Here is a 24,077-nt window from a genome sequence, read left to right on the forward strand (position 1 = left end):
CACACTAGAAACTACAAAGGATATGAAAATCCATAAATTCCACTGATTTGATTGTAGGACTACACAAATTTTAAAGAGATGATCAGATGGCAGGACCACATACTAAGTTAAAAAGGAACCACAGTATACATAAATTATGGCGTTCCAGGTGACTTTGTTATGTTATTGTCAAATTTATATCTCCTTCGAACCACTCTCAACCAGGGGCTGAGGGAAACTTTGCATGGAGCAGTAACACCAAACTCTTTTGCAAAAAGCAGTGGATTGTGTGGAAGAGCTCAGAAGAATGAACGCAGCTTCACTGGTAGTGAGAAAGTGGGTGGCTGCTCCAAGAATAGCACCCAAACTGGAAGCTATGAATGAAGAGGCACCAAACACATGGTTTTATAGAATGAAAGGGAAAACTATGTAGGTGGGAGCAAAGCAGCGATGTAAAGGCAATTAGTTCTAATTCAAAGTGGAAAACTGAAAGGAAAGCAATTACGGCCATTTATAAATTGAGAAAGCAGAGTGCATATCTGCCACACCACAAAATACTCTTACGACATTTAACCATACTCTTGATTGCTCTCCCAAAATCTTTTAAGGCTCGTTGCATCCCTGTCCTCTTCTCTCCCGGGGCACTCCAACCCATCTGCTCAATCTGATAAACAAATACATAACAACAAGATATATTAAGAGATCTTTTCATTTTTTTCCTTTCATTTTTAATTTCAAAGGGGCTGTGGCTAACATTCAGTGATCTGGGCTATACAGTTCTCATCTGCCCCTCCCTCTTAATCTAGAATCTAGAGTTTCAAGAGTGGGAAGGCAAGCCCTGGAAACAGAGGTTTGGCTCATTTCTTTCTTCTTTTTCTCTTTTTTTTTTTTTTTTGAGACAGAGTCTCGCTCTGTTGCCCAGGCTGGAGTGCAATTGTGCGATCTTGGCTCACTGTGAGCTCTGCCTCCCGGGGTCAAGCGATTCTCTTCCCTCAGCCTCCTGAGTAGCTGGGATTACAGGTGCATGCCACCACACCTGACTAAGTTTTGTATTTTTAGTAAAGACAGGGTTTCACCATGTTGGTCAGGCTGGTCTTGAATTCCTGACCTTGTGATCCGCCCACCTGGACCTCCCAAAGTGCTGGGATTACAGGGGTGAGCCACCATGCCCGGCTGGCTCATTTCTATTTACATGGATCAGGCAAACTGCTCTCTCCTTGAAATTTCTACTCAGAGCCACAGATCTCAATCTCCAACACCCCCTTGACAATGGCTCTGCAATGCTCCTGGGGAATCAAAATGCATTTTTTAATGTAACAATGCAACAAAAAAGACTCAGGAATGAGCTAAATAATCTTTCATGTGCAAAATGTCCTAAATCCTCTCCTGACAATTTTATTACATATGATTCTCTACCATGTTATTACTGAATGAAAGTCTAAAAAGCAATTTAAAATGAAAATACATTTATATATGTGGTAAGCAATATATAATGAAGTAGAGAACATGGAATAAAAATGGCAGAATAAAGTACAATTGTAAGAAGAAATGGGCATATGAAATCAAGGAAACAAAACAAATATTTTGTTCTTTTCTGACCCATTTCCATTTCTTTGGTTGTCTAGCACTGGAAACTCCTTCCTATGTTAGGAGAATTCTCTACTTTATGATTCTCCCCTGTAGAAGCTAAATATGTCCAGTAGTTGCTTTCCTGGTCTTCTGTGTAGTCTAAGCTTGGCTAATGATATGCACCTGTCTTAGGCTTCAAATAGGTAATGAGTGATACAAAAAAGAAGGACCTGGGGAGGGACCACTCAGGATCTGGAGCAGTGAGGGCACCAGTGCTGTCTGGCATCAACAGGGTGAAAAGCAAGCTGCAGCATCCATTTCTCATCAGCAGAAGCATCTCCTCCTGCAGAATAGCTCTGCAGACGGTACTTGTTTGTGATGCTGGCTGGGAAGAGCTAGTCTTCTACGCTTTGCTAGCCATGCTGAACCACGATGTAAGCCAACTATTTCTATAAACCAGACAACAAATGCCCTTTCTGCCTTCTCAATGAACATTGGCTTCACCAGCTCAAAACTAAGAATCCTGTCTGAGGCATCTATTGCCATGCAACTCACCTATTTATATTGCGCTGCCACGTAGAAGGAGCTGTATCTAATACACACAGTTATTTTTAGTTTTTTCACTGGTGAAAAGAATTGTTCCCCCTCTGAATTTCCTGGTTATTATTTTGGCTACACAGATTCAAAGTTCTGATCAAATTAAAAGGCCTTTCCTTCTTCAGGGCTAGAATTTATACTTCCTGAATGCGAAGAAAATGTTTGAAAATATATAGATTTCCTCCCTACTGTTCAAAGAAATCAGAATGGAAATTCTATTAAAAGATGATAGACAAGATTAAAAAAAAAAAAAAAAACCTCCAAATATCATTCCATCCTGGGTTACTGGCTCAAAATGGGAAGTGGATTACCAGAGGCAAAGTTCCCCATGATGATTACTCATTAGCTTATTCAAAGTGGCTTCAGAGCCTCAGTCCATTTGCCAGATTGACTCTTGCCCAAATTTCCCTGGCACACATATTACCAAACAGTTAACACGCCTATTCGTAGTCACAGCAGGAGCCAATGCATGAATGAGCACAGACCCTGTTCTCCTGCCTTGAGAGGCAAACTAGAGCAGCGCTCAGGCCAAGTGTCTTAGAATTACCAAAGAGATATGCCCGATGTCAGATAATAAATACTTGAATCATAGCTAATGGAGCCTTTGCTTTCCCAGACATTTGCTCTGGCAGTGATTTAAAGAACTGAACTCATTTAAAATAATGGATTTTTTTTCCTTATGGCTTTTAGATGTCTAAAGCTGCAATTTACTCTACATGCGAGGGAATTGAAGACATTTGGTTAAAATATTTGCTTTCAGAGGACTAAAGGTGACAGGTAATTTTGTTGTTAAAGGGATGACTTTGGTGTTTCTGCTTTCATCAGCTGATACGGTATTTTCTTTTTAAGACACAGGGTAAGAGTACAAATTATAACTCTTCGCATACACTATAATCTACTAAAATATAATATTTTTTAAGGACAAAATGTAGCACTCCCTGTCAGAGAAACCCTTCACTGAGATGACACAGCCAATGAATTTGGCTATAAAGGACTCCTGTATTCCCATTATACATGGGAGACACACCACTGGCTCATTTTATATTAGCCTCTCAGGACCCATAGGACAGAAACAATTTCCTTTCACTATCAGCCAGGTTGGAAATGACCCAGTCATTCAGAAACAAACAGGATGTAAGTTGATTTAAAAAAAAATCAGCTAGATAATAAAATCTTTGATCCAACTAGAAGTGTTCTTTTTTTCTCCTAAAAGAGAAATGAGTTTTGTTAAAGGCAGAACAGAAGTAAAATTTTAGAAAAGTATTTTTTATATATTCAATGACAACAAAATGTTTTCTTAATTTTTTATAACACAATACAAAGTCCAGCAGAAATAATTTATTATGAAATAACTCATTTGACACATTACAGGCATAATTGAAATGTATCCCATCCAAGAAATACAAATGAGTTTCAGTGACATCAGCTGAAATTCATTGGCTCTTGTGTATGTGGTTTGTGGGGAGTTTTGAAAACCTCCAGATATCTTAGTGGTTGTCTGCAGGGCTTTGTAGAGTCCAGAGTAAAATTCTGATTTTGCCTTACATCAATGGAAAGCCTTCTATTTTTCTTTTACTCAGTGCTTTAGTTTTCTACCATGCAACATACTGAGAAAAATGTTTCCTTTTATGCAGCACCTACACCAGAACACTGACATTTATATGTTAATGTAAAGATGAAATTTCAGGGAAAAGACACACATGAAATGACAACATGTATCATAAATATTTATAAGTATAGTGCATTCAGGTTAACCATCAACTAGGTGTTACATATGAGATATTAGAAGTTCTCTGAAAAGGCCAAATAAAAGAAACATTTTAATTTATGCTTTAATAATAATGGTGGAGAGAACATATTAGTTTTAATTTTAATCAAACCACACAGCATGAGCTTCTAGCTTTCTCACTCTCTTTTCTAATAAAAGGCATCGATAGTCTTGGCAGCATATTAGAAGGGCAAAATTTAAATTTCTATTTACTTATTTCCTTATTATCATCACAAGTTTTCATTGAACTTTGTACTCTTTGAAGCAGATACTCAAGTGAAAGGAATATGTGTGTGATGGTGGGGGAGGGGGAGAGGAGGAGGAGGTTGGTTTAAATGAAACACATGTGAGCAGGAGGCTTGAGGTCTGCAGCTGACACAGCTATCACATCCCAGAGGTGAGTCTGACACTAACCAGGACTTTAAGATGACACATTGTGAGACTGGACATACCACGCAAACGTGCATTCCATTTTCTTCATGTTATTTTCATTTCCCCCCGCCAAAAATAAGAAATAATAAAATAATTTTTAATTGCAAATAACTATTTTAGACAGAAGCTGGATACAGTAAGTTGGGATGTTACTATATGATCAAAGAGTCCTGGTTGCATCACTGGATTAACCTACCTAGCAGCTAAGCATGTTTTCTAGAAGGCACTAGGAAGTCCAAAAACATATATATAGAGAGAGATTTTAAAGAAAGTATCAAAGTAACCATTATCAGAAACATAATTTTTCTGTTATACTTCCTTTATGGTTTAGTGTTATTTTGAGCTACATTTTAAACACTAGGTTACATTGGCTTAAAGAATCTGTCAGCCTCTTGCACTTCTAAGTACTTATTGCAATCCTGTCTGAAAATATAATACTTAAGAACAAACAACTTTGGAGATGATCTCCTCATTCAACACCATGTTGTGGGGAAAATGACCATTTGAACGTCTCAATACCTTCTTTTGTCTGCTCTCAGCAGCAGCCAGCTGTGCAGACATCCTTTCTTGCATTTTCTTGCAGTGGGCCATGACTGCTTCAAGGATGGAGAGGGGGTTGGTACAAACTGGCTTCTTCTCTTTGTCACCAGCACCTGCTTCATAGTCTCTCTGGAGTGCCAGGAACGGGTCATTTAGATTAAATCTCCCATACCGTTCCTGGATAAATACCTCCTTCCTGCGAGCCTGGAACAAAATTAGAGAAATGTATTGAAGAAAGAAATGAAAATATACAGAAAGATATTTATAAGAAGGTTTTGTGATTACACTTCCAAATGGTATTCCCAACTGCTGTGAGTAATGGCTTATGATGTCAGTGGTGAGTGAGAGGTAAATGTGACCCCCAGTCTCCACTAGCCTGGAATGCCATTCCATCTGCTTTCAAATTTTCTTCCTTTAAGAATATTGTATTTTACATTGCAAATGACGCAAACATAGTTATGTCCTATGGTGCCCTACTCCTCAAGGATCAGAATTTAAGCAGCAGTCTTTTTTTACACCCCAACCCCTCCACCCCGCCCAACAGGGTCTTGCTCTGTTATCCAGGCTGGAATGCAGTGGCACAATCACAGCTCACTGCAGCCTCAACCTCCTGGGCTGAAGCAATCCTCCTGCCTCAGCCTGTCTTACAGCTGGAACTACAGGTGCATGCCACCACACCCAGCTAATTTTTTTGATTTTTTAATTAAGATGGGATCTCACTTTGTTGTCCAGGCTGGTCTCAAACTCCTGGGCTCAAGTAATGCCCCAGCCTTGGCCTCCCAAAGTGCTGGGAGCCACCATGCCCCACCTAGTCTTTTCTAATTTAATGTAAAATCAGAAATATTGACAATTAAAATAATTTTTAGCTAAAGTTCAAAAATAAAATTATCTCTATATCGATAGAACTTACATTTAAAATAATATCAGGTTAAATCACGCATACAAAAAATCCCCTATAGGTTTTTTATAGCCAGAAGGAAATCACATGGATGTCTGGTAAGAAGAAAATTCTTTGTGAAATTTTTAATGTAAAAATAAATCACAATATTCGTAGTTTGTAAAATTTGACCAACTACAACAGCCTTCAAAAAACTTTAAAAGGCATCTATCTCTTTCTCACTGAAGGGCATTAAAATATAGTTCACAGAATCCCAGGAAAGTATGCAACTTAATTATACTCTAAATGTCAGTCCATCAGTGACAAAGTTAATTTCACACCCACGTAATGAGGAGCAAATGCAATTTTCTATAATTAGCCTACAAAGTCATTGCATAAAAATGGAAAATAGCAGTAGAAATGTATTAAAAGCTAGCAACATTTTCCTAATTCAGGTCATTTTGGAATAGCCACTAGAATGAAAAAAATCTATGTCACTGCCAGTAGAAAAATTAAGTTATAAAAAATCAAGCTTATTTGTCCAAAACATTAAACATGTTTTCTGAAGAAATATTATTAATCCATACAGTTCCATACTTTAAAGGCAACTGAATTGGAAAACTACACTTTTCCATTTTAGGCCACTATCAGCAAGCCAACAACTAGATAAACACAAATCTAATGACAAATGGGAAAAATCTAACATTTATTTCCTTATCATCAACTTAGATTAATAAATAAAATTTACAAAAAGTCCAGTTTCACAATTAAATTTAAGCTAGCTTTCAGAAGACCACTTTAAACTTTAAAGATAAGGTTTATGAGCTAAAAGCACTTGGTGTTTCTAGATTCTTTAAATTCAATTACGTAATCAATACACTGAATAAGTATCACTTGAGAGATGCAATTTCAAAAGCAATTTCATTTTGCCCTTCACATTTTTCTTAATATTTATTCAGTGTAGCAGTTCTTCTCCCACCCTTGGATGAACACTTGGATAATTCTATGTTTTTTCTAATCGTTTTAATTTAATAAAAGATCTACAGTCACTTTGAGTCAAAATAGCCTCTATTTGATTATTAGAATGTCCATCTTCATTCGGTGGTACGGCAACTTCCTTCATCAGCTAGCATCTGCTGCAGGCTAACATTTACCACTCGGCAAAGAGGTATATATGAAAACCTCTCTCCTTTTCCCAAAACCTTCTCCTCCTCTTTCTAAGTTGTTTTAGTCACCTCTGGGTTGGAAAGGACTGGAGGTAGATGATACAGGAGAGGTGAAGGGAGCAGGAATGTCATACCGGACTGGTTCAGGTGGTCAGCTAGCTTTACCAACCCAGTGTGAAGAATATTTAAAGTCTATTCTTTTCCCATGAAGTGCCTGGTGATTTCTTAGAGGAACACCCCCTTTTGCACTGCTGGGACCCCTTCATCTACAGTTTCTTCAATGTAGGCCATAAATGTAGGACAAACTACATAATGTGCAGGACCCACTGCAAAATGAAGACATGGGCTTTTTGTTCAAAATTATTAAGCATTTCAATATGGCAACAGCACAGCATTTAACCAGACAAGGGGCGCTTCTAAATGCATGGCCTTTGCGACTGTACAGGTTGCACACCCATGAAGCCAAGCCTTGCATACTCTCATTAGCATTTGGAATCCACCTTTTGACAACTGAGGTCCCATGTTCTCTCCAGACTTCCCTATTAAACAGGACCTGAATCAATCTCATTCCTACCATTTCAAGACCATGGCCCAACATGGTCTACAGGAAACACTCATGGATCTTTATCTAAACAAAAGCTGGGAGTCTCTACAAGAAGATCTCCGCGTCTATCTCTCCTTCACGTCTGCAGAATGACTGCTTGTTCAGCCCCACCTCCACTGAGCCCACCAAGATCTGCAGGAAAAACCTATTGTCATTCAAAAGTCTCTCTGAACCCCTTTTCTCTTCAGATGAAGGGAGAAGCAACTGGATGAGGCAGGACTCACAGCACAATTCTCTGCAGAGAAATGCTCTCTGATAGAAATCTTTCTTTAATCTCCAAAAACTACATTATTTTATACCCTCAATGTGGATGAAAGGTTTAAAAGTCAACACTAGCTTTTAAATATTTCTTACAATAATTTGCATCTTGTTCCTCACTTTAGTATCTGATATTTATTATGATGAGTTATCTGCTGAAACTGACATTTTAACAACTCATTGTAATTACCTGGTGTCTACTCACCCACACAACATATTTTATGATGTACAGTACTTGTAACACTAATCAAGCAATTTCTTAACACACAGGTTATTAAGTCTGAGTAAACTTTTTGATAAGTGGGTTAAAAATTAAAATTAATTTTTTGTATAATATGAGAGGTAAATACGTATATCACACAGACCTAGTTCCAGTTTTACCCAACAGATTTTATGGTCAAAAAGCATTTAATTCTTTTTTTTTTTTCTTACTGGTGTGAAATAGTTTTTTACATGTGTATTTTTGTTGTGTTTTTTTATTTTAAAATTACTAGTTTTAACTGAGTCACATTGTGACATTGTTAAATGCAGACGAATTTTTTTCTGCTGAAAATGTTGTATAACAATACATGTACAGGTTCATAAACATAAAACTGCCTATTTATTTATTTTGAGATAGGGTCTTGCTCTGCCACCAAGGCTGGAGTGCAGTGGCGTGATCACGGCTCACTGTAGCCTTGAACTCTCAGGCTTTAGTGATCTTCCCACACCTCAGCTTCCCGAGTAGCTGAGACTATAGGCATGTGCCACTACGCCCAGCTAATTTTTAAATTTTTGGTAGAGATGAAGTCTCACTATGTTGCTCAGGCTGATCTTGAACTCCTAAGCTCAAGCAATCCTCCTGCCTCAGCCTCACAAAGTACTGGGATTACAGGAGTGAGCCTCCGTGACAGCCTAAAACCACCAATTTATTTGCTTCACAAATATGGACTGACATTTAGCCTTTATGAACTATAAAATATGTATATTAGATTCCTTTAAGGGTAAAAACAGTGGCTTTGTATTTGTTGCTAACTAGCTATGCAACTGTGTTGCTGATATCTTTAGTTGTCAAAATGAGAGAAATGAAGCAGTATTATTTGTTGCTTAAGACACCTTGAGTTTAGACAAAAAACCTGATCTCATTCTTTCATTTTTAAGTCCCTAAAAGCATGAAAACCAGGCAAAAATGAATGTCAAAGACCACGTGTTCTTCATTAACATTAAACTGACTCCTAAACTCATATTTATTATTTTCAGAGATGTCAGGTAATAATGTTGTTCTATGACCACATATGCATTTGTGTATATTACATATATTCAACATGTACTTTTGATATTCTTGTCTTATAGCAAGGGTTTCTAGAAATACGTAATTCTAACAATTAAAATGTGCTTTTCGGTCTACAGTTTTCTATCAAACTTATAAATTAGAATGCAGTTGCCCATTTTGATTCCATGGTGAAAATTCATAGATTAAATAAGAATAGGACATGAAGACAAGATGTTATAATATGAATGCAGTGCACTCACAACACAGAATATGACAAATCACCCACTAATAACTAATTTTAAAAAATATTTTGATATATTTAATGTTGGAATAATATAATGTATTTTTAAAATTATTACCAGAGGCAAATAGAAAGTTACTTTTCTATATAAATATATCCTACCCCCAGTGGATGAGTTTTCCCAGATGGAGGAATAAAAAATATAGTAGATCCAATTATCTAACCAGGAACTTTCGGTGACTTGGAAATTTCAAGATCCAACAACAGGCTCCCCACTATTAGGATGCTGGGCAGTGCTGACTGCCACAAATGTATGCAGGGGCCAGGTAGCCAACATCAGTGTGTATATTTGGCATGCTATTAATCAGTGTGAAATGGCAGATTTTTGAGGAACTAGAGATGATATGTTCTAACAAAAGGCATTCACATTTTTTTAAAAAATCATGACACTGCCAGTGAAACAAAATACAACTGGCAGGCCTGGTTTGGACAGCAGGACACCCAGTTTATCATCTGTGATTAAGGGACTCTGGGGCTCACTGGCCTATATCTTCTCCTAAGCATTTTGCCTTGAGTTCCTTTTAAGTGGGGGTACTTGTATTTAACTGACACATCCAACCCACTACAGGGCAAAAAACAGGTGCATAATGAATACTTGTTGACTGAATAAAGGTAGCATCTAACAGACTTAGGAAAATAGCAGATGTATCCTTGAAGAAAGAGCTCAGACCACATTTCCTTGTTGGAGGGAAGTCTCCTTCCCAGGGGGGCAATCTTCCCAGGAACCTGGAGAGGAAGTTAGGCCAATGTCAGACTCCTCTATGCAGGACTAATTCTAGAGAAAATGATAGCTAAGGATCAGTTCACCCACTGCCTAAGGCAGAAAGCTAGGATCCCAGGAAGGATTCATCAGCTCTCCAACCTAAAGCCAGATGAGAGCAGTTCCAGGAGAACTACAGGGTATATCAGTTGGTTTTCTATGGTTCACCGTGCTTTGTAATGATCATTGTTCTTTGCACCCCCTGAACTGTGCAGCATGGAGGCACTCTGTACACCACACAGTTGTCGGAGTAGTCTTTCTAAAATGGAAACCTTCTCAGTCATTTCTCTGCTCAAAGCCTTTCAGCACTCTTTTGCCCCCGGCCTTTGTGTTGCTTGGGATGCTTCCCCTCCTTCACCCACGTATCTCCCCATGAACTGCCAACCCTCACTGCCCCCTCTTCTTCTTGTGCTCATGTCAAAAGGTTCAGAGTTTAGCCTAATTTGGATTCAAGGAAACATCTGTAATGAAACATATGTCCAAGCCACTTGAAATCTCTTCAGTTTACCTGCTTTTCAATAAACAAAATGTGTATTCCTTCTAACGTTCTTGTAAAAAGTTTACTGCTCTTAAAATCTTACTTTGCAACAGAGTGCTTATTTTTAATTTTTAATGTATTACATTATGTTTAATAAAGGCAGATCAACAACATAGACATGTTTTAATAGGTAAGGAGACCATGTAACAAAAAATGACTTGAAATGTTTATTACGCTGGGTTTGAGGAGGCCTGACCCTAAAAAAGGAAGAGCTGAATATGTAGAGAATGACTTGGTTTATGCATCAGAATTACTTGAGAATGAAACACACTTTAGGGAAATGAGTCATTATGAAGACATAAACTAGTTTTAATAATAAAAACAGACTCTTAAAGGAACTCTTAAACCTAGCCACACTGATGTATAAAAATATAATTTCGGCCGGGTGTGGTGGCTCACACCTGTAATCCCAGCACTTTGGGAGGTCGAGGTGAGCACATCACGAGGTCAAGAGATCCAGACCATCCTGGCTAACATGGTGAAACCCCTCTACTAAAAATACAAAATATTAGCCGGGTGTGGTGGTGGGTGCCTGTAGTCCCAGCTACTCGAGAGGCTGAGGCAGGAGAATGGCGTAAACCCGGAAGGCGGAGCTTGCAGTGAGCCGCGATTGTGCCACTGCACTCCAGCCTGGGTGACAGAGCAAGACTCCATCTCAAAAAAAAAAAAAAAAAAAAAAAAATATATATATATATATATATATATATATATATATATATATATAATTTCATCAGAATGTGAAGTTTTAGAAAATCTTGTTGAGAATGTCATAAGCAGGAAGTTGAAAGATGATCATTATTACCAGACGGTTTCACATACATGAGGTTCCTACTTTGGCTTTCCTTGTTTGATATAATCAATTGAACTAGTTTGGACATTAGTGAAAATAAAAGAAAGCATACTTAAAATATCCAACCTTTCCCATAGCATGTAATCCTCTGAGAAACAGAAACTAGAACTTGCACTGTGAGTCATAATTAAAACATTATAAAACACTACCAATTTCAAAACATACTGACAAGCTTATAAGCTTTTCATTTTATGAAAAGCCAGAATGATTCTGTAACAATTTAAAAAATAATACTAACAAAAAAACTTTTATTGACATTATTTATTGCTAGGTGCTTTTTATGCATTTTGTCCTAAAAATAAGCCCAGGAGATAGCCATTATTTTAATTCACATTTTATAGATAAGCAGACTGAGGCTTACAAAAATTAACTTGCTTGCCTAAGGTCACTTTAACAGCAGCTGATAGTCCAGGCAAGTCTTACTCTAAAGCCTACATTTTTAAGCATGGAAAGATAATTATGACTAGAGTATTTTGGAACACTAGAAAAGGCTTCAAAAATAATTACTGTTTACAACACTTTTTAAATCAGAACAAAGAAATTAGGTTTAAAAGAAAGACAAAAATATGACAATGTTCTCAAAAATTAGTTTTCTATATGCTGTATTTGTACTTCCATTATTACTGACCATATACTAACATGATCTAATCAGACTTAAACAGTTTTTCAAGATTCTGCACAGAATATATTATTTAAGTATAAATCCAACAATAAAAATGGTTTCCAGATATGCTTTCACAAACCACTGGTTACCTAAGAATAACAAAAAATAACCAAAAACCAGCATTAATATAGATCTAACTGTAAGAAGACTGCTAAGGAATTCTGTACTCAGCTCTAACCCGCTCAACACAGCTGTCACTATCTTGGGTGCCAATGATACAAAAAGCCACAGCGGATGGTCAAAATGTTGAGTCCACTCTGACAAGATGGACTTTTTCAGGAAGAAATGTGAGTCAGTTCTTGAGTACAAACACAGAAGCAAGCATGAAAAACACTTAGGGGTGTCAATTAACAAGATATTGAACCACCAAACCATGAAATGGACACTGCCCCTCCTCCAAATCAGCAACTCAACCCCAGACTTCATTATTCAGTAGAGAACAGGTGTCAGAACTGGACTTCTGGACTCACTTTTGGCTGAAGTATTCAAAGAACAACCAATAGCAAAAGGATCTGAAAACAAGACTGAAGAGGAAGAGCAGAAAGAACTAGGGATGCTTGAAAGAGGAAAAGCCTTCCAGATGGTGCTCTTTCAATATCTGAAAGCATTTTATGTTTAAAGAGGTGTTTGATGATTTATTTACATGATTCCCAAGGAATAAAATTATGGCTAATATAATAAAGAATTTTTAAGGGTCAAAGCTTTTCCACAGATACAATGAGCTGCATTTGATTGGAACAAAATCTCTGTCTCCAGCTGTGTTTCAAACACAGGCTGAAAAAACACGTGATAGAAATGTAACTCAGGAGTCTCAAAAGTCAGGAAGGTCCTTGGCTTCTGAACTGTTATATCCCTCTCAAACCCTGAAATTCTATGACTCAAAATCAAAAAGGATAGAAAATACATAGAGATTTTTCCAAACAGTCAACATAAAAATTTATCTATCCAGCTGTAACTCTCTTAGTGTAAAGGAGTTCAAGTAGACCAACATTAAATAACACTAAAATTAAAAGCTCTTGTAAGAAGGAAGGGGGAAAATCCTATTTGTAAATAAAAGGGAATGGGAAGCCAAAGATAAGCCATGGTCCTCAGAACTCATTCTCGCTCTAAGAGGGGTTGAATAGCAGAGGAGTGAGTTTACACATTCACATACTCTTTCTCTTTTCTCCTTCTCTCTCTCTCTCACACACACACACACACACACACAAACACACACACACACGCGGAATGGCTGGGTGACTGCAGAGTGGAATAACAATATAAAAGTTACACAGTCATCTGGAGAAGGAAAATTACTGCCCAATGCCCTTCAATGATCAGAAAGCCTTAGAAATTCACTGGCCAGGAATGAAAAATAACTTCTAGAATTATGACTTAAATGACAAAAGAACTGAAGGGTTCATTTCAGTGTCTGCATCTCAGACACTGCATCTGTGTGTGAAGATATACTTGAGCCACAGAAGTGAAGGAGAATGTCATGGCGTCAAATGATTTTCTGCGCAATGCTGAGAATGTCAGAGAAGAGGTAAGCTTTTCCTCTTCCCTCTCACCTCCCACCTTCATCCCCCAACCTTTCTGCCACCTACAATGTCCTACCTGTTCATAGACATCATAATCTGGAGGTGTGGAAATTGTCATGCCAGGAATATACATAATGCATATTGTGAATCATACCAAGACTTTGATTTATTTTGTTCCCAAAGCTAAAATCTGGAAGGCATACTTCAATAAACCACCAATTTTCTCTCAAAGTGTAGACCATACTAGCAGAATTCATGAAAGGCTTGGTTGCACAGAAGTCAGAGCCAGAAGTAATCTCTCTCCTTTCCGAAATCTCCCACCATTTTCTTTTGACCTAGTATGCCACTTACCACCTTGCACACATTCATTAGTGCTCATGCTCTAATATGGGAGCCCATGCTCATTTGCAGAAAATAACATCACCTTTATTCCCTAACTAGGTCAAGAATGGTATACAAGTGCTGCACTGTTCCACTCTCTTGCCCAGGGTAGATACTATTAAATTATCAGTGCAGATAAAGCTGAATCCAGAACAACGTCCAACTGTCTTATTAAGACTCCAGACAGCCACCACCTATCAATAACTGGAGCACAGATTAACCAACCCACTATTTCTGCCCTGGGCACTGAAATATTACCATTAGCTAGATCTTTACTTCCAGAGAATACGTTTTTAATTTTGATGAAATCCAATTTCACCACTTTTTAAAGTTTCATGTTTTTTATCTTCTGTTTAATAGCAAGAAACCTTTGTCTAATTTGAAGTCTAAAGATTTTCTCCTGGAAGTTGCATATATTTAGCTTTTAAGTTCATGATCCACTTTGAGGCAATATTTGTGTGTGGTGTTAGAAAAAAAAGGGTTGATGTTCAATTTTTCCACATATAGATTCAATTTTTCAATCATCTGCTGAAAAGACTAGCCTTTCCCCATTGAATATCTCTGATACCTTTGTTGAAAATCAACTGACCACATATGTGACTCTATTTCTGGATTCTTTATTCTATTCCATGAGGTATATGTATGTTTCGTTGCTTTATAATAAGTGCTGAAATCAGGCAGGTTAAGTCCTTAAAATTCTTTTTTTTAATTGCTTTTGTTATTCCAAGATCTCTGTTTTTCCACATAAATTTTAGAATCAGTTTGTAAGATTTTTAAAAGTCTCCTGAAATTTTAATTGAGTTTGGTTAAGTCGTTTTATATTCTCTCAGCAATTTTCATTTTGTCTTCAGCATAAAAGCTTTGTTTTGAATATATTTTGTTAGGTTTATTCTTAAGTATTATATTTTTTATGCTACCGCAAAGAAATTATTTAAATTTCACTTTCTAAATATTTTTCTAATAGTATGTAGGACTATAACTGATTTTTCAATACAAACTTCTTAATTCTACACATTTTATAAATTCCTTTTTTGGTTTCAGTAGTTGTTTTTGAAGGTTACGTAGAATTTTTACATAAGCAATATCTGTGGAAGTGACAGTTTTACTTCTTTATGCTTTTTATTTTATTCCCATCTTGCAATGGCTAGGATTTCCAGCACTACCTTGAACAAAAGTGCTGTAAAAAGTGCTAAGTGCTTTTCTTATTCCTGTCTAAATTGCATCCCTCAATTATGTTGGCTGTGTGGTTTTTTTGTTGTTGTTGTTTTCAGTTTTTTTTGTTTTTTTGTTTTTTAATAGCTGCACCCTTTATCACTTTGAAGTTCTTTACTATTCCTGGTTTGCTGTTGAAATTTTTCAAATATTTTTCTGCATCCATTAATGAGAATATGTGGTTTTTATCCTTTATATTGTTAATACACTGAATTTTGTTTGATGTTTGAATATTAAACTCTTTGATTATGGTATATTGCTTGAAATTCAATTTGCTAATATTCTGTTTAGGATTTTTTTTTTTTTTTTTTTTTTTGAGACAAAGTCTCTCTCTGTCGCCCAGGCTGGAGTGCAGTGGTGCAATCTTGGCTCACTGCAAGCTCTGCCTCCCAGGTTCACGCCATTCTCCTGGCTCAGCCTCCCGAGTAGCTGGGACTACAGGCGCCAGCCACCAGGCCCAGCTAATTTTTTGTGTGTTTTTAGTAGAGATGGGGTTTCACTGTGTTAGCCAGGATGGTCTCGATCTTCTGACCTTGTGATCCACCCACCTCGGCCTCCCAAAGTGCTGGGATTACAGGCGTGAGCCACCACGCCTGGCCTGTTTAGGATTTTTTACATCTATAGTTATGAGTATTACTCTGTAATTTTTTCTTTTTTTTAATACCTTTGCAGTTTTGGGATTACGATACTCTGACCTCATAAAATGAGTTCACCCATTTACCAGGGAAACCATCTAGGCATGAAATTTCCTTTTGGGAAAAGTTTTTGATAGTGAACTCAATTTTTAAAATAGAATCAAGGCTATTTGGATTTTTTATTCCTTCCTGTATTAGTTTTATAAGTGGTATTTTTTCAAGAAATTTGCCTATTTATCTAAGTTGTCAAAAGTATTCATAGTATTTACTGAATATCCTTTTAATGTCTGTAGAATCTATAATGCTAATCCCTTTTTCCATTCTTAATATTGGTGATTTGCATTCTTCTTTTCTTGTTCATTCTAGCTAGGAGTATTTCAATTTTGTTGATCTTTTCAATGGATCAACTCTTTATTATTATTTTTCCTATTGTATGCCTATTTCGCATTTCATTGACTGCTTCTTTTAACAAAAAGTTTTTCCCTTCTACTTTGTGTTTACTTTCCTGCCTTTTTTGTCATTTCATAAAGTAGAACCATAGGTCATTGATTTTACATCTTTCTCCTTTTCAATATAAACCTTTAGAGCTCTAAATTTTCCTCTAAGCACTGTTTTAGCTGCATCTCAAATGTTTTGACATGTATATTTACTGCCATTCAGTTCAAATTACTGTCTAAATCCCTTTTGGTTTTGTCTTGGACACATGGTATATATTTTTTTAAATCCACAGATACTTGGAATTTTCCGAAATAGCTAACTGTGACTAATTTCTCATTTAAGTCTATTGAGGTCACTGAATATATATTATTTAAATTATGACTTGTTTTATTGCCCAGCATATGGTCTACCTCAGTAAATGCACCACATGCACTTGACCAGAGTGTGTTTTCTGCATTGTTGGATCTAATACTCTAGAAATGTCAATTCATCAAGGTGGCTGAGGGTGTTTATGTTTTCTATGTTTTTACTGAGTTTTCTAGCTGTTCAATTAATTACTGAGAGAGGTATTAAAAGCTACTATGATTATGAAATTGTCTATTTGTTTTTAATTGTCAATGTTTGCTTCATGTATATTGAGGCTCTGTTATCAGCCACATAAACACTTATGTCTTTGTGATAAATTGTCCCTTTTATCATTATAAACTGTATTATCTCTTTAACACTGGGCCTGTTATTGAATCTTCTACTGTTTCCTTTGTCTTTCTATTCATAATTCACCAATGTAAATGTTTTAATTTATATTAGTAAATGCTACCAACCAGTAGGACAAGACTCTCTCACAATGTTCATTTCTTAAAATTTGCTATGCAACCAGCTTATTCTTCTAGATGCAATTTAGATTTCATCTGCTTCGAAAAATAAGCAATTATAATTTTGATTGGAATTATATGTAAATTAGAGATACATTTAAAAGACTTTTTCATAAAATTAAGTCTCGTGGTTGAAAAAAATTGTTTAATATATTAAAATTTGCTTTAATAGCTTAGAAAGGTTTATGTTTTCAAATAAATTTGCATAAATTTGAAAAGAAATATTTTTATATATTTGGTAATATCCTCACTTGCCTAATTTTCTTTGTATTTATTTTATCTTGAATAAAATTGCTAAAGCAGATCTCAATCCTAACCACGCATAAGAATCACCTGCATAACTCCACAAACATTCAAAGTCGGGTCAACACTGAATGGCAAGCCCACTTGATTCTCTTAAGTCCTTTGATGCCCCAGCCAAGGATAAGAACTAGTAACTGATTTCTTGCTCTTCTTGGACACTTTTCATTTGTTTTTGGAGACAGGGTCTTGCTCTGTCACCCAGGCTGGAGTGCAATCATGGCTCACTGCAGCCTTGACCTCCTGGGTTCAAGTGATCCTCCCTGCTCAGTCTCCAGAGTAGCTGGGACCACAGGCACACAGCACCACTACTGGCTAATTTTTGTATTTTTTGTAGAGAAAGGGTTTCACCATGTTGCCCAGGCTCACCTAATTTGTTTATGCTTATTTCCAACTAAGGAATCTTTCAGGTCTTTTTTTTTTTTTTTTAAGCAGCTATTAGATGGAAATATTTTATATTCTTTCCACTTTGAGGATGATTTCTACTTTCTTCTTATGTAAACACTGCCTTGGTCTGGTAAAAACATGCTTAGGCGGTAACCCTCACAACAGTAGATATTAATTTCAACATCTCCTGAATTCAAGAGTATGCAAGAGCAAGCCTGAGTTCAGGTAGATTTTTCTCCTTTTCAGTAAACTTTCTGGTTTTTTTTACCTTATTAAGCCAATTCTTTTTCTTACCTTAAAATACATAATATTTTAAGATTATTCTTGGCATCAGCCGGTATATTCTGGGCATATAGCCCTTTTAATCTAAAAATTATGTGAAATTTTGGTGGTAGAATTCATTCCACTTGTTCTGGTCTCTTTGAGGAACATCAATTTTTCTCCTGGTGGATCTCCATTCTGTATCTTGCACATACATGAATCTTCATTTCTACTTTATCACTTTAATCCTTTCCACTGGGTTCCGGGAGATCTTAAGTTTGTTACTGATTCAATTTTTTAACAGTGTTGATTTTTTCTGCTATTTCCAATACATGCTTTAATTCTGCTGATATACTTTAAGTTCTCATAACAATCATACTATGTAGGTACTGTGATGCTCATTTTAAAAATAAGAAAACTGTAGCACCAAGAAAGGGCAAGGGACTTGCCCACAGCTGCATGGCTAGAAATTTGGAGCCTGGACTCACTCCCAGCAATCTGCCTCCAAGATCTATGTCCCATTCAATGCTTTCTCTTCCCTAGCTTCACAGCTAGTCCACCCTTCACAATCTGGCTTCCTTCACTTCAACGCCTAGGTTTCTTCAAATTGTAAGACACAAGACAGATGGTATCTAAAAATGACACTCTAAAATTTGTTTCTTGTAATAATTTTGTCAAATGTAAGTTGTTCCTTTGCATTTTAAATGTTACGTTATCTTCCTTGTTCTATCCTGCAAGATCTTTCATGGGCCTTATGTTTTCTTTTTTCTTGTTTACTCCATCCTTGGACCAGTAGGAGTTAACTCAGATCTGGTGTTTATCCATAAGCAGGGCATGCAGGTAGAATCTTCCTGAATATATTTACTGCCCAGCTGGTTGCCATTAAAATGCTTCTTTAATACCAGGAGTCGGCGGGTAGACTGGTACAAATGTACATTCCATTGCTCCTTTCATTTGAGTGAGAGAGAGTAAAGGCCAATGGCAGGCCCTTCAAGACAAATGGGCTCCTAGACAGGTTTTATCCCCCATCTGTGTTAAGGATATGCAGTCTCTTTGGCTGTGTCTCCTTACTAGGTACAAGGAAAAGTCTCTCACCGTCTGTCCTTGCAGAGTATAAGGGAATGACCAGCTCTCTGGTTGTTGCTTCTGTCTGAGTCATGCACTGTTGCAATGCTGCTTTCTGGTACGTCTCCTTCACAGTCACAGAAGGGATTTCAATCAGCAACTCCTACCTATCCCACTTTCTGCCTTGGCCTCTCCAAATACAAGAGGGTAGGCATTGGCTAGCTCTTTTCCAGAGCATCACAGGGTTTCAGGAAGAGTCAGTTCTCATTTATCCTTCAGCCTGGTCATACAGACATTAAATCTAGCAGGCATTCCTTTATTTTTCAGGATACAGCTAGTGCAACAGTAGAGGGATGGGCTCAGAGGTCAAACTGGATTTGGATATAGAATCTGTCACTTCAAAGTTATGCAAACTTGGGTTGGTTATTTGACTGACTCCCCTTGAGCCTTCATCAGTTACATGAAGGCAGTAATGTACCTAAACCAGAATTTTGTTGTTGTTTTGAAGAAGAAAAAGAAATAATGCATGTAAGGCACTTGGCTGGGTACCTAAACAAATGGAAGCATGCAACAAATCACAGTTATCATTATGATAATGATGATGCTCTTTCTAGTTTGTAGCGTTGGTGTAAGGTTTTCCCTATTCTTATATCCTTAGGATGTCTCATTAGAGAAATGGGAAATGGGAAGCCAGGTGCCAGTGCCAAAGCTTCCATGTTATTTATAACTCCCAGCTGCAGTTTATCAGGTATCTAGCATGCTGGGTGACTGTTTTCATGTGTGTGTCCACACAGTCACAACCGTTCTTTCTCTTCAATTGCATCACATTCCAGAAGGGAAAACCTCAGCACTCCCAACCACCCATTATTCTAGAGCCCCTCATCATCTTTGGAGGGCCAAGAACTATGGGGGCATTCATGAAACATAGCCAATTATGTCAAATGTAATCCACATGCCCAAGGATGAAAATGAACTCACCATTATCAACACTTACAGAAACATGCACGAACACTCCATGCAGAGAGAAAATATAAATAATAAATCTTTTCAAGAGATAGTTTGTAAAGGATTACAGAGCAAAAAAGACTTAAAATGAAACAGAATCCTGTTTCAATGCCATTCTTTAATACATGAAATCAGTTCTAACGTAAGTCAAACGATGTGTTCTAAAGCATCACATTTAGGAAAAAAAGATATATCATTAACTTTATAAGCCTTTCCCTTATTAATAAATGTTTTTCAGCTTTCAGGGTAAATTTAGATATGAATGTATAAATATTGTTTGTAGCCCTAAAATAACAAATGTACAAAAGCCATTCACTTACTGAAGTTCTAAATCATATCCTTTGTTTTCTCAAGCTTCTAAATCCTGAATTGATACCATTTTCTAAGCAATCCTATCGTAAAACTTATCAACACTTGTGACATTAATCCCATAAAACTTATCAAAGTTTGTGACATTATACTAAACTAGCTAATTATAGTAATAGCTCCTATAAAGAGATGACTTAGAACATCTATAAGAAAATATTCTTTCAATAATTTAAAAGTTAAAATTTCTACTGAGCATTATTATTATTATTATTATTATTATTATTATTATTATTGTTATTTTGAGATGGAGTCTCACTCTGCTGTCCAGGCTGGAGTGCAGTGGCACGATTTCAGCTCACTGCAACCTCCATCTCCCAGGTTCAAGCAATTCTCCTGCCTCAGCCTCAGTAACTGGGATTGCAGGAGCATGCCACTGCACCCAGCTAATTTTCATAATTTTAGCACAGACAGGGTTTCACCATGTTGGGCAGGCTGGTCTCGAACTCCTGGCCTTAATTGATCTGCCTGCCTCAGCCTCCCAAAGCGCTGGGATTACAGGCATTAGCCACCACACCTGGCCAATTGACCATTACTTCTAAAGCAAGCGTTTACAAAATAAGGCTTCTGAAGAAGGGTTTGATATTGTCCAAAGAAGCAATCACCATGTTGTGGGAGATGAATATCACTGTAGCAAGCATACTGGGAGTGGGGGCTGGTGCAGGATTTAGCAGGTACTGCTTTCATGTTTGCTAGACCAAATTCCTGTTTTGGAAATTTTCAAACAGGAGTTTCCCCCACTTGCATGTTGTTCTCATCATTATGACTGTACAGAAGCATTTTCTTATTTGGCTTTGATCATGTGTGTTTGTGTTTAATCGTCTAGGACATTTCAACTCATAACAGAAAAAAAAATTCCCAATGTTAAGCTTCTTACATAAAATAGACACATAAGCAGGTATTCAAACAAACAAGCAAGCAAGTGAAAACCTTTAAGAGAATGCAGGAAGTTTCCCTGAGGTGTTTCAATATTTCCGGGAGAATGTAGTTTGCAGTATGATAATTCCAGAAATGCTTACTTATATGTGACTTGAGAAAAGAAATGGGGAAATAGTAGTGGCTGTGGAAACAAGAGTTAACAGAAGCATTCCCACACACAAAATTTAAAAAGTGAAAAACACAGAAATAAAGGTAGTTTCTTGTCTACTAGGGATAATACAACAGATAATTTCTGTAGGCAGAAGTTGTGATTAAAAATTTTAAATACAGTCCCTTTTATAGCTCCAAGAAACACAAGTTGACTTGGTTAAAAATTAAATTCCCCAGGACATTAAGAGCGAATGGTGGGGGCAGTTGTTCTCCTGTACTCCCCCTACGCCCAGCCCCAAACTCCCTACAGAACCAGCCTTGGCCACTGAGGAGTAACTCGCCAACTGCATGAACCACTGAGCATCTGGAAAAAATAAACAGAAAGATCTTAACATTCTCACCATCTACCAGCTGAAGATGACTCACTCCATATCAAAAACAATCAAGGGAAAAGGAATGTCAACGGTTTGAAAGCAGTCTTTATTCAAACCCTGCCAGTAATTTTACCACCATTAAATAAATGTTCCCCAGTCCTTGAGAGAAGGTATACCTCCTGCTACTCCCAGAGCAAACCAGAAAACCTTGGAGGCTGAGAGAAAAGGATCATGGGGCAGACCAGAAAGCAAAGAGAGTCCTTTCAGGGTAACTTCATCTTATTCCCAGAATAAAGAACATGTGTGCCCCCTAGATGGGTGGCATATGTGCAAACTGTGGGTAGGGCACTCCTGGCTACCATTAAGTCAGAGGTACAGGGACCTAGGCAAAAGGTGAAGGGAAGAGCTGGTCTTGCTTAAAGGGTAGGCACATCTCAGCAGGACAAGTATCATTTGCAGTAACAGGGTAAGAATCTATTTCAGATCATGCTATTTTGTCTTCCTTCATTGTAGGTAATGTATGAACTGCTGTAAAAACTGCTTTACAAACCATCAAGTGTAGTGCATAGGTTAATTGGTATCAGCAATGTAAAACTGAACAGGCCATTTGTCACAAGCCTGTTTGTGTTTGTTCACACTGGTAAAAGCTCAACTATTTATATTTCTGCTATTTATATTACATCATTTATTCAATGAAAATTCATCAAGAACTGTCTATGTGTATACAATTTTTCTCCCGCAATCAGCTTCCCTTGTCTTCCTTATTATGTTGGGCATTTGGGGGCAGAATGGGAAGTGGATGGTGTCTATTAAATAGTCTGTAATACAGAATAAATGCTAGAATAATGTAAACATGTGTTACACATTATAAAACAGTGAAATGTAGTGTCTTCTCCAAAGGAGTTTAGCCCAAGACAGATGCTAATCATTTCCTGACTCTCCAACATGATTTATGACTGGCTGTGGTCAATTTCTGAAAAGACTAAAACTGAATTATATATTTAAAATCTATTCTTGTAGGAATCTGTTTTCTCTTCACAAGCTACGCCACCCACTTGCTCACTGAAAGTGGAGCACAAGCCTGCAGGCCTCAGTGGCCTCAGAGCATATGACACCACTCTTCTGTGTAGGTGGCACAGAACAGTGCTTGTTGGAATTTGCTGCAGGAAGGAGGTCAGGACCTGACCATTCCCACTCCCTCTATTCTGGAGCAGCTACTGAAGGCATCTGTCTCTGTCCTTTAATGTCCTTAGTCTCTCATTAATATTCATAGAGAACAAAGGATGGCAAAAATAATAAAGTTAGGATGAGACTAAGGTCCTCAGCTTCTGCCCAAAATATGTCTGTTCTTAAAACCCATCAGTTACACGGAAGTGTTGGTTTAGGCAAGGCTAAAGCCTGTGGTCAGTCTCTCAGCCAGGACAGACAGAACTACCAGTTCAGACTAAAGGTACTCGTTTCCTTTTCACCTGCACACCTTTTCTTTGTATTGGGAAGATGATGCTGTGGACCTTCTCAGGACACAGGGATCCACATATGCTCTAGGAATGAGGGATCCACATATGCTCACGCCCTATTCCTGTTTGTCACTATCTCCCCATGTGGCCAGCCAGTGGAAAAGGACCCAGGTATAATTTAACTGCCTCTGTGCTACAGTAAATGCCCCAAATAGGAATTACATCCATAGCTCTGGTCACAATAGCTCCATGCTCAAACTGATTGACCAACTGCACATCAGAATTCATACAAGAGGAGGTGTCAGAGTATATATGAGGCATCGTGATAGTTTGAGCTGTCTCAGTACAGCCACACAATTTAGAAGAGCCCTCTAAAATAATATCATGCTTGCCTGTGAATGCGCAGACTGTTTTGCCTGTGTAGTCTATTTTTAAATATTGGTACCAAGCACATGGATTCTTGCAGCTGTGTTTGAGAAGGATAACATGTACTTGAGAATTAAGCCTGGCATCCATAGAAACAATTCCTACTCCATTCCATAGAAACAGGAGTATCAACAGAAGAGTCCACCAAAATGATTTTTAAAAATCAATTTAGGCAAGTAAATATCTTGATAGCC

At 37.4% G+C, this 24,077-nt stretch overlaps 1 protein-coding gene across 5 annotated transcripts in view; it reads right to left on the reverse strand.

Moving 5' to 3' along the window:
- CTTNBP2 (cortactin binding protein 2) overlaps positions 1 to 24,077 on the reverse strand; it is a 159,631-nt gene that overhangs the window by 94,387 nt on the left and 41,167 nt on the right. For all 5 annotated transcript variants that reach the window (XM_055392151.2, XM_055392150.2, XM_019031726.4 and 2 more), the window contains exon 3: positions 4,865 to 5,089. In XM_055392151.2, the coding sequence (XP_055248126.1) occupies positions 4,865 to 5,089 (225 nt within the window). The remainder of the gene's footprint in view (positions 1 to 4,864; positions 5,090 to 24,077) is intronic.

The sequence above is a fragment of the Gorilla gorilla genome, chromosome 6 (assembly GCF_029281585.2).
Source record: "Gorilla gorilla gorilla isolate KB3781 chromosome 6, NHGRI_mGorGor1-v2.1_pri, whole genome shotgun sequence".
Lineage (NCBI taxonomy): Eukaryota > Metazoa > Chordata > Mammalia > Primates > Hominidae > Gorilla > Gorilla gorilla.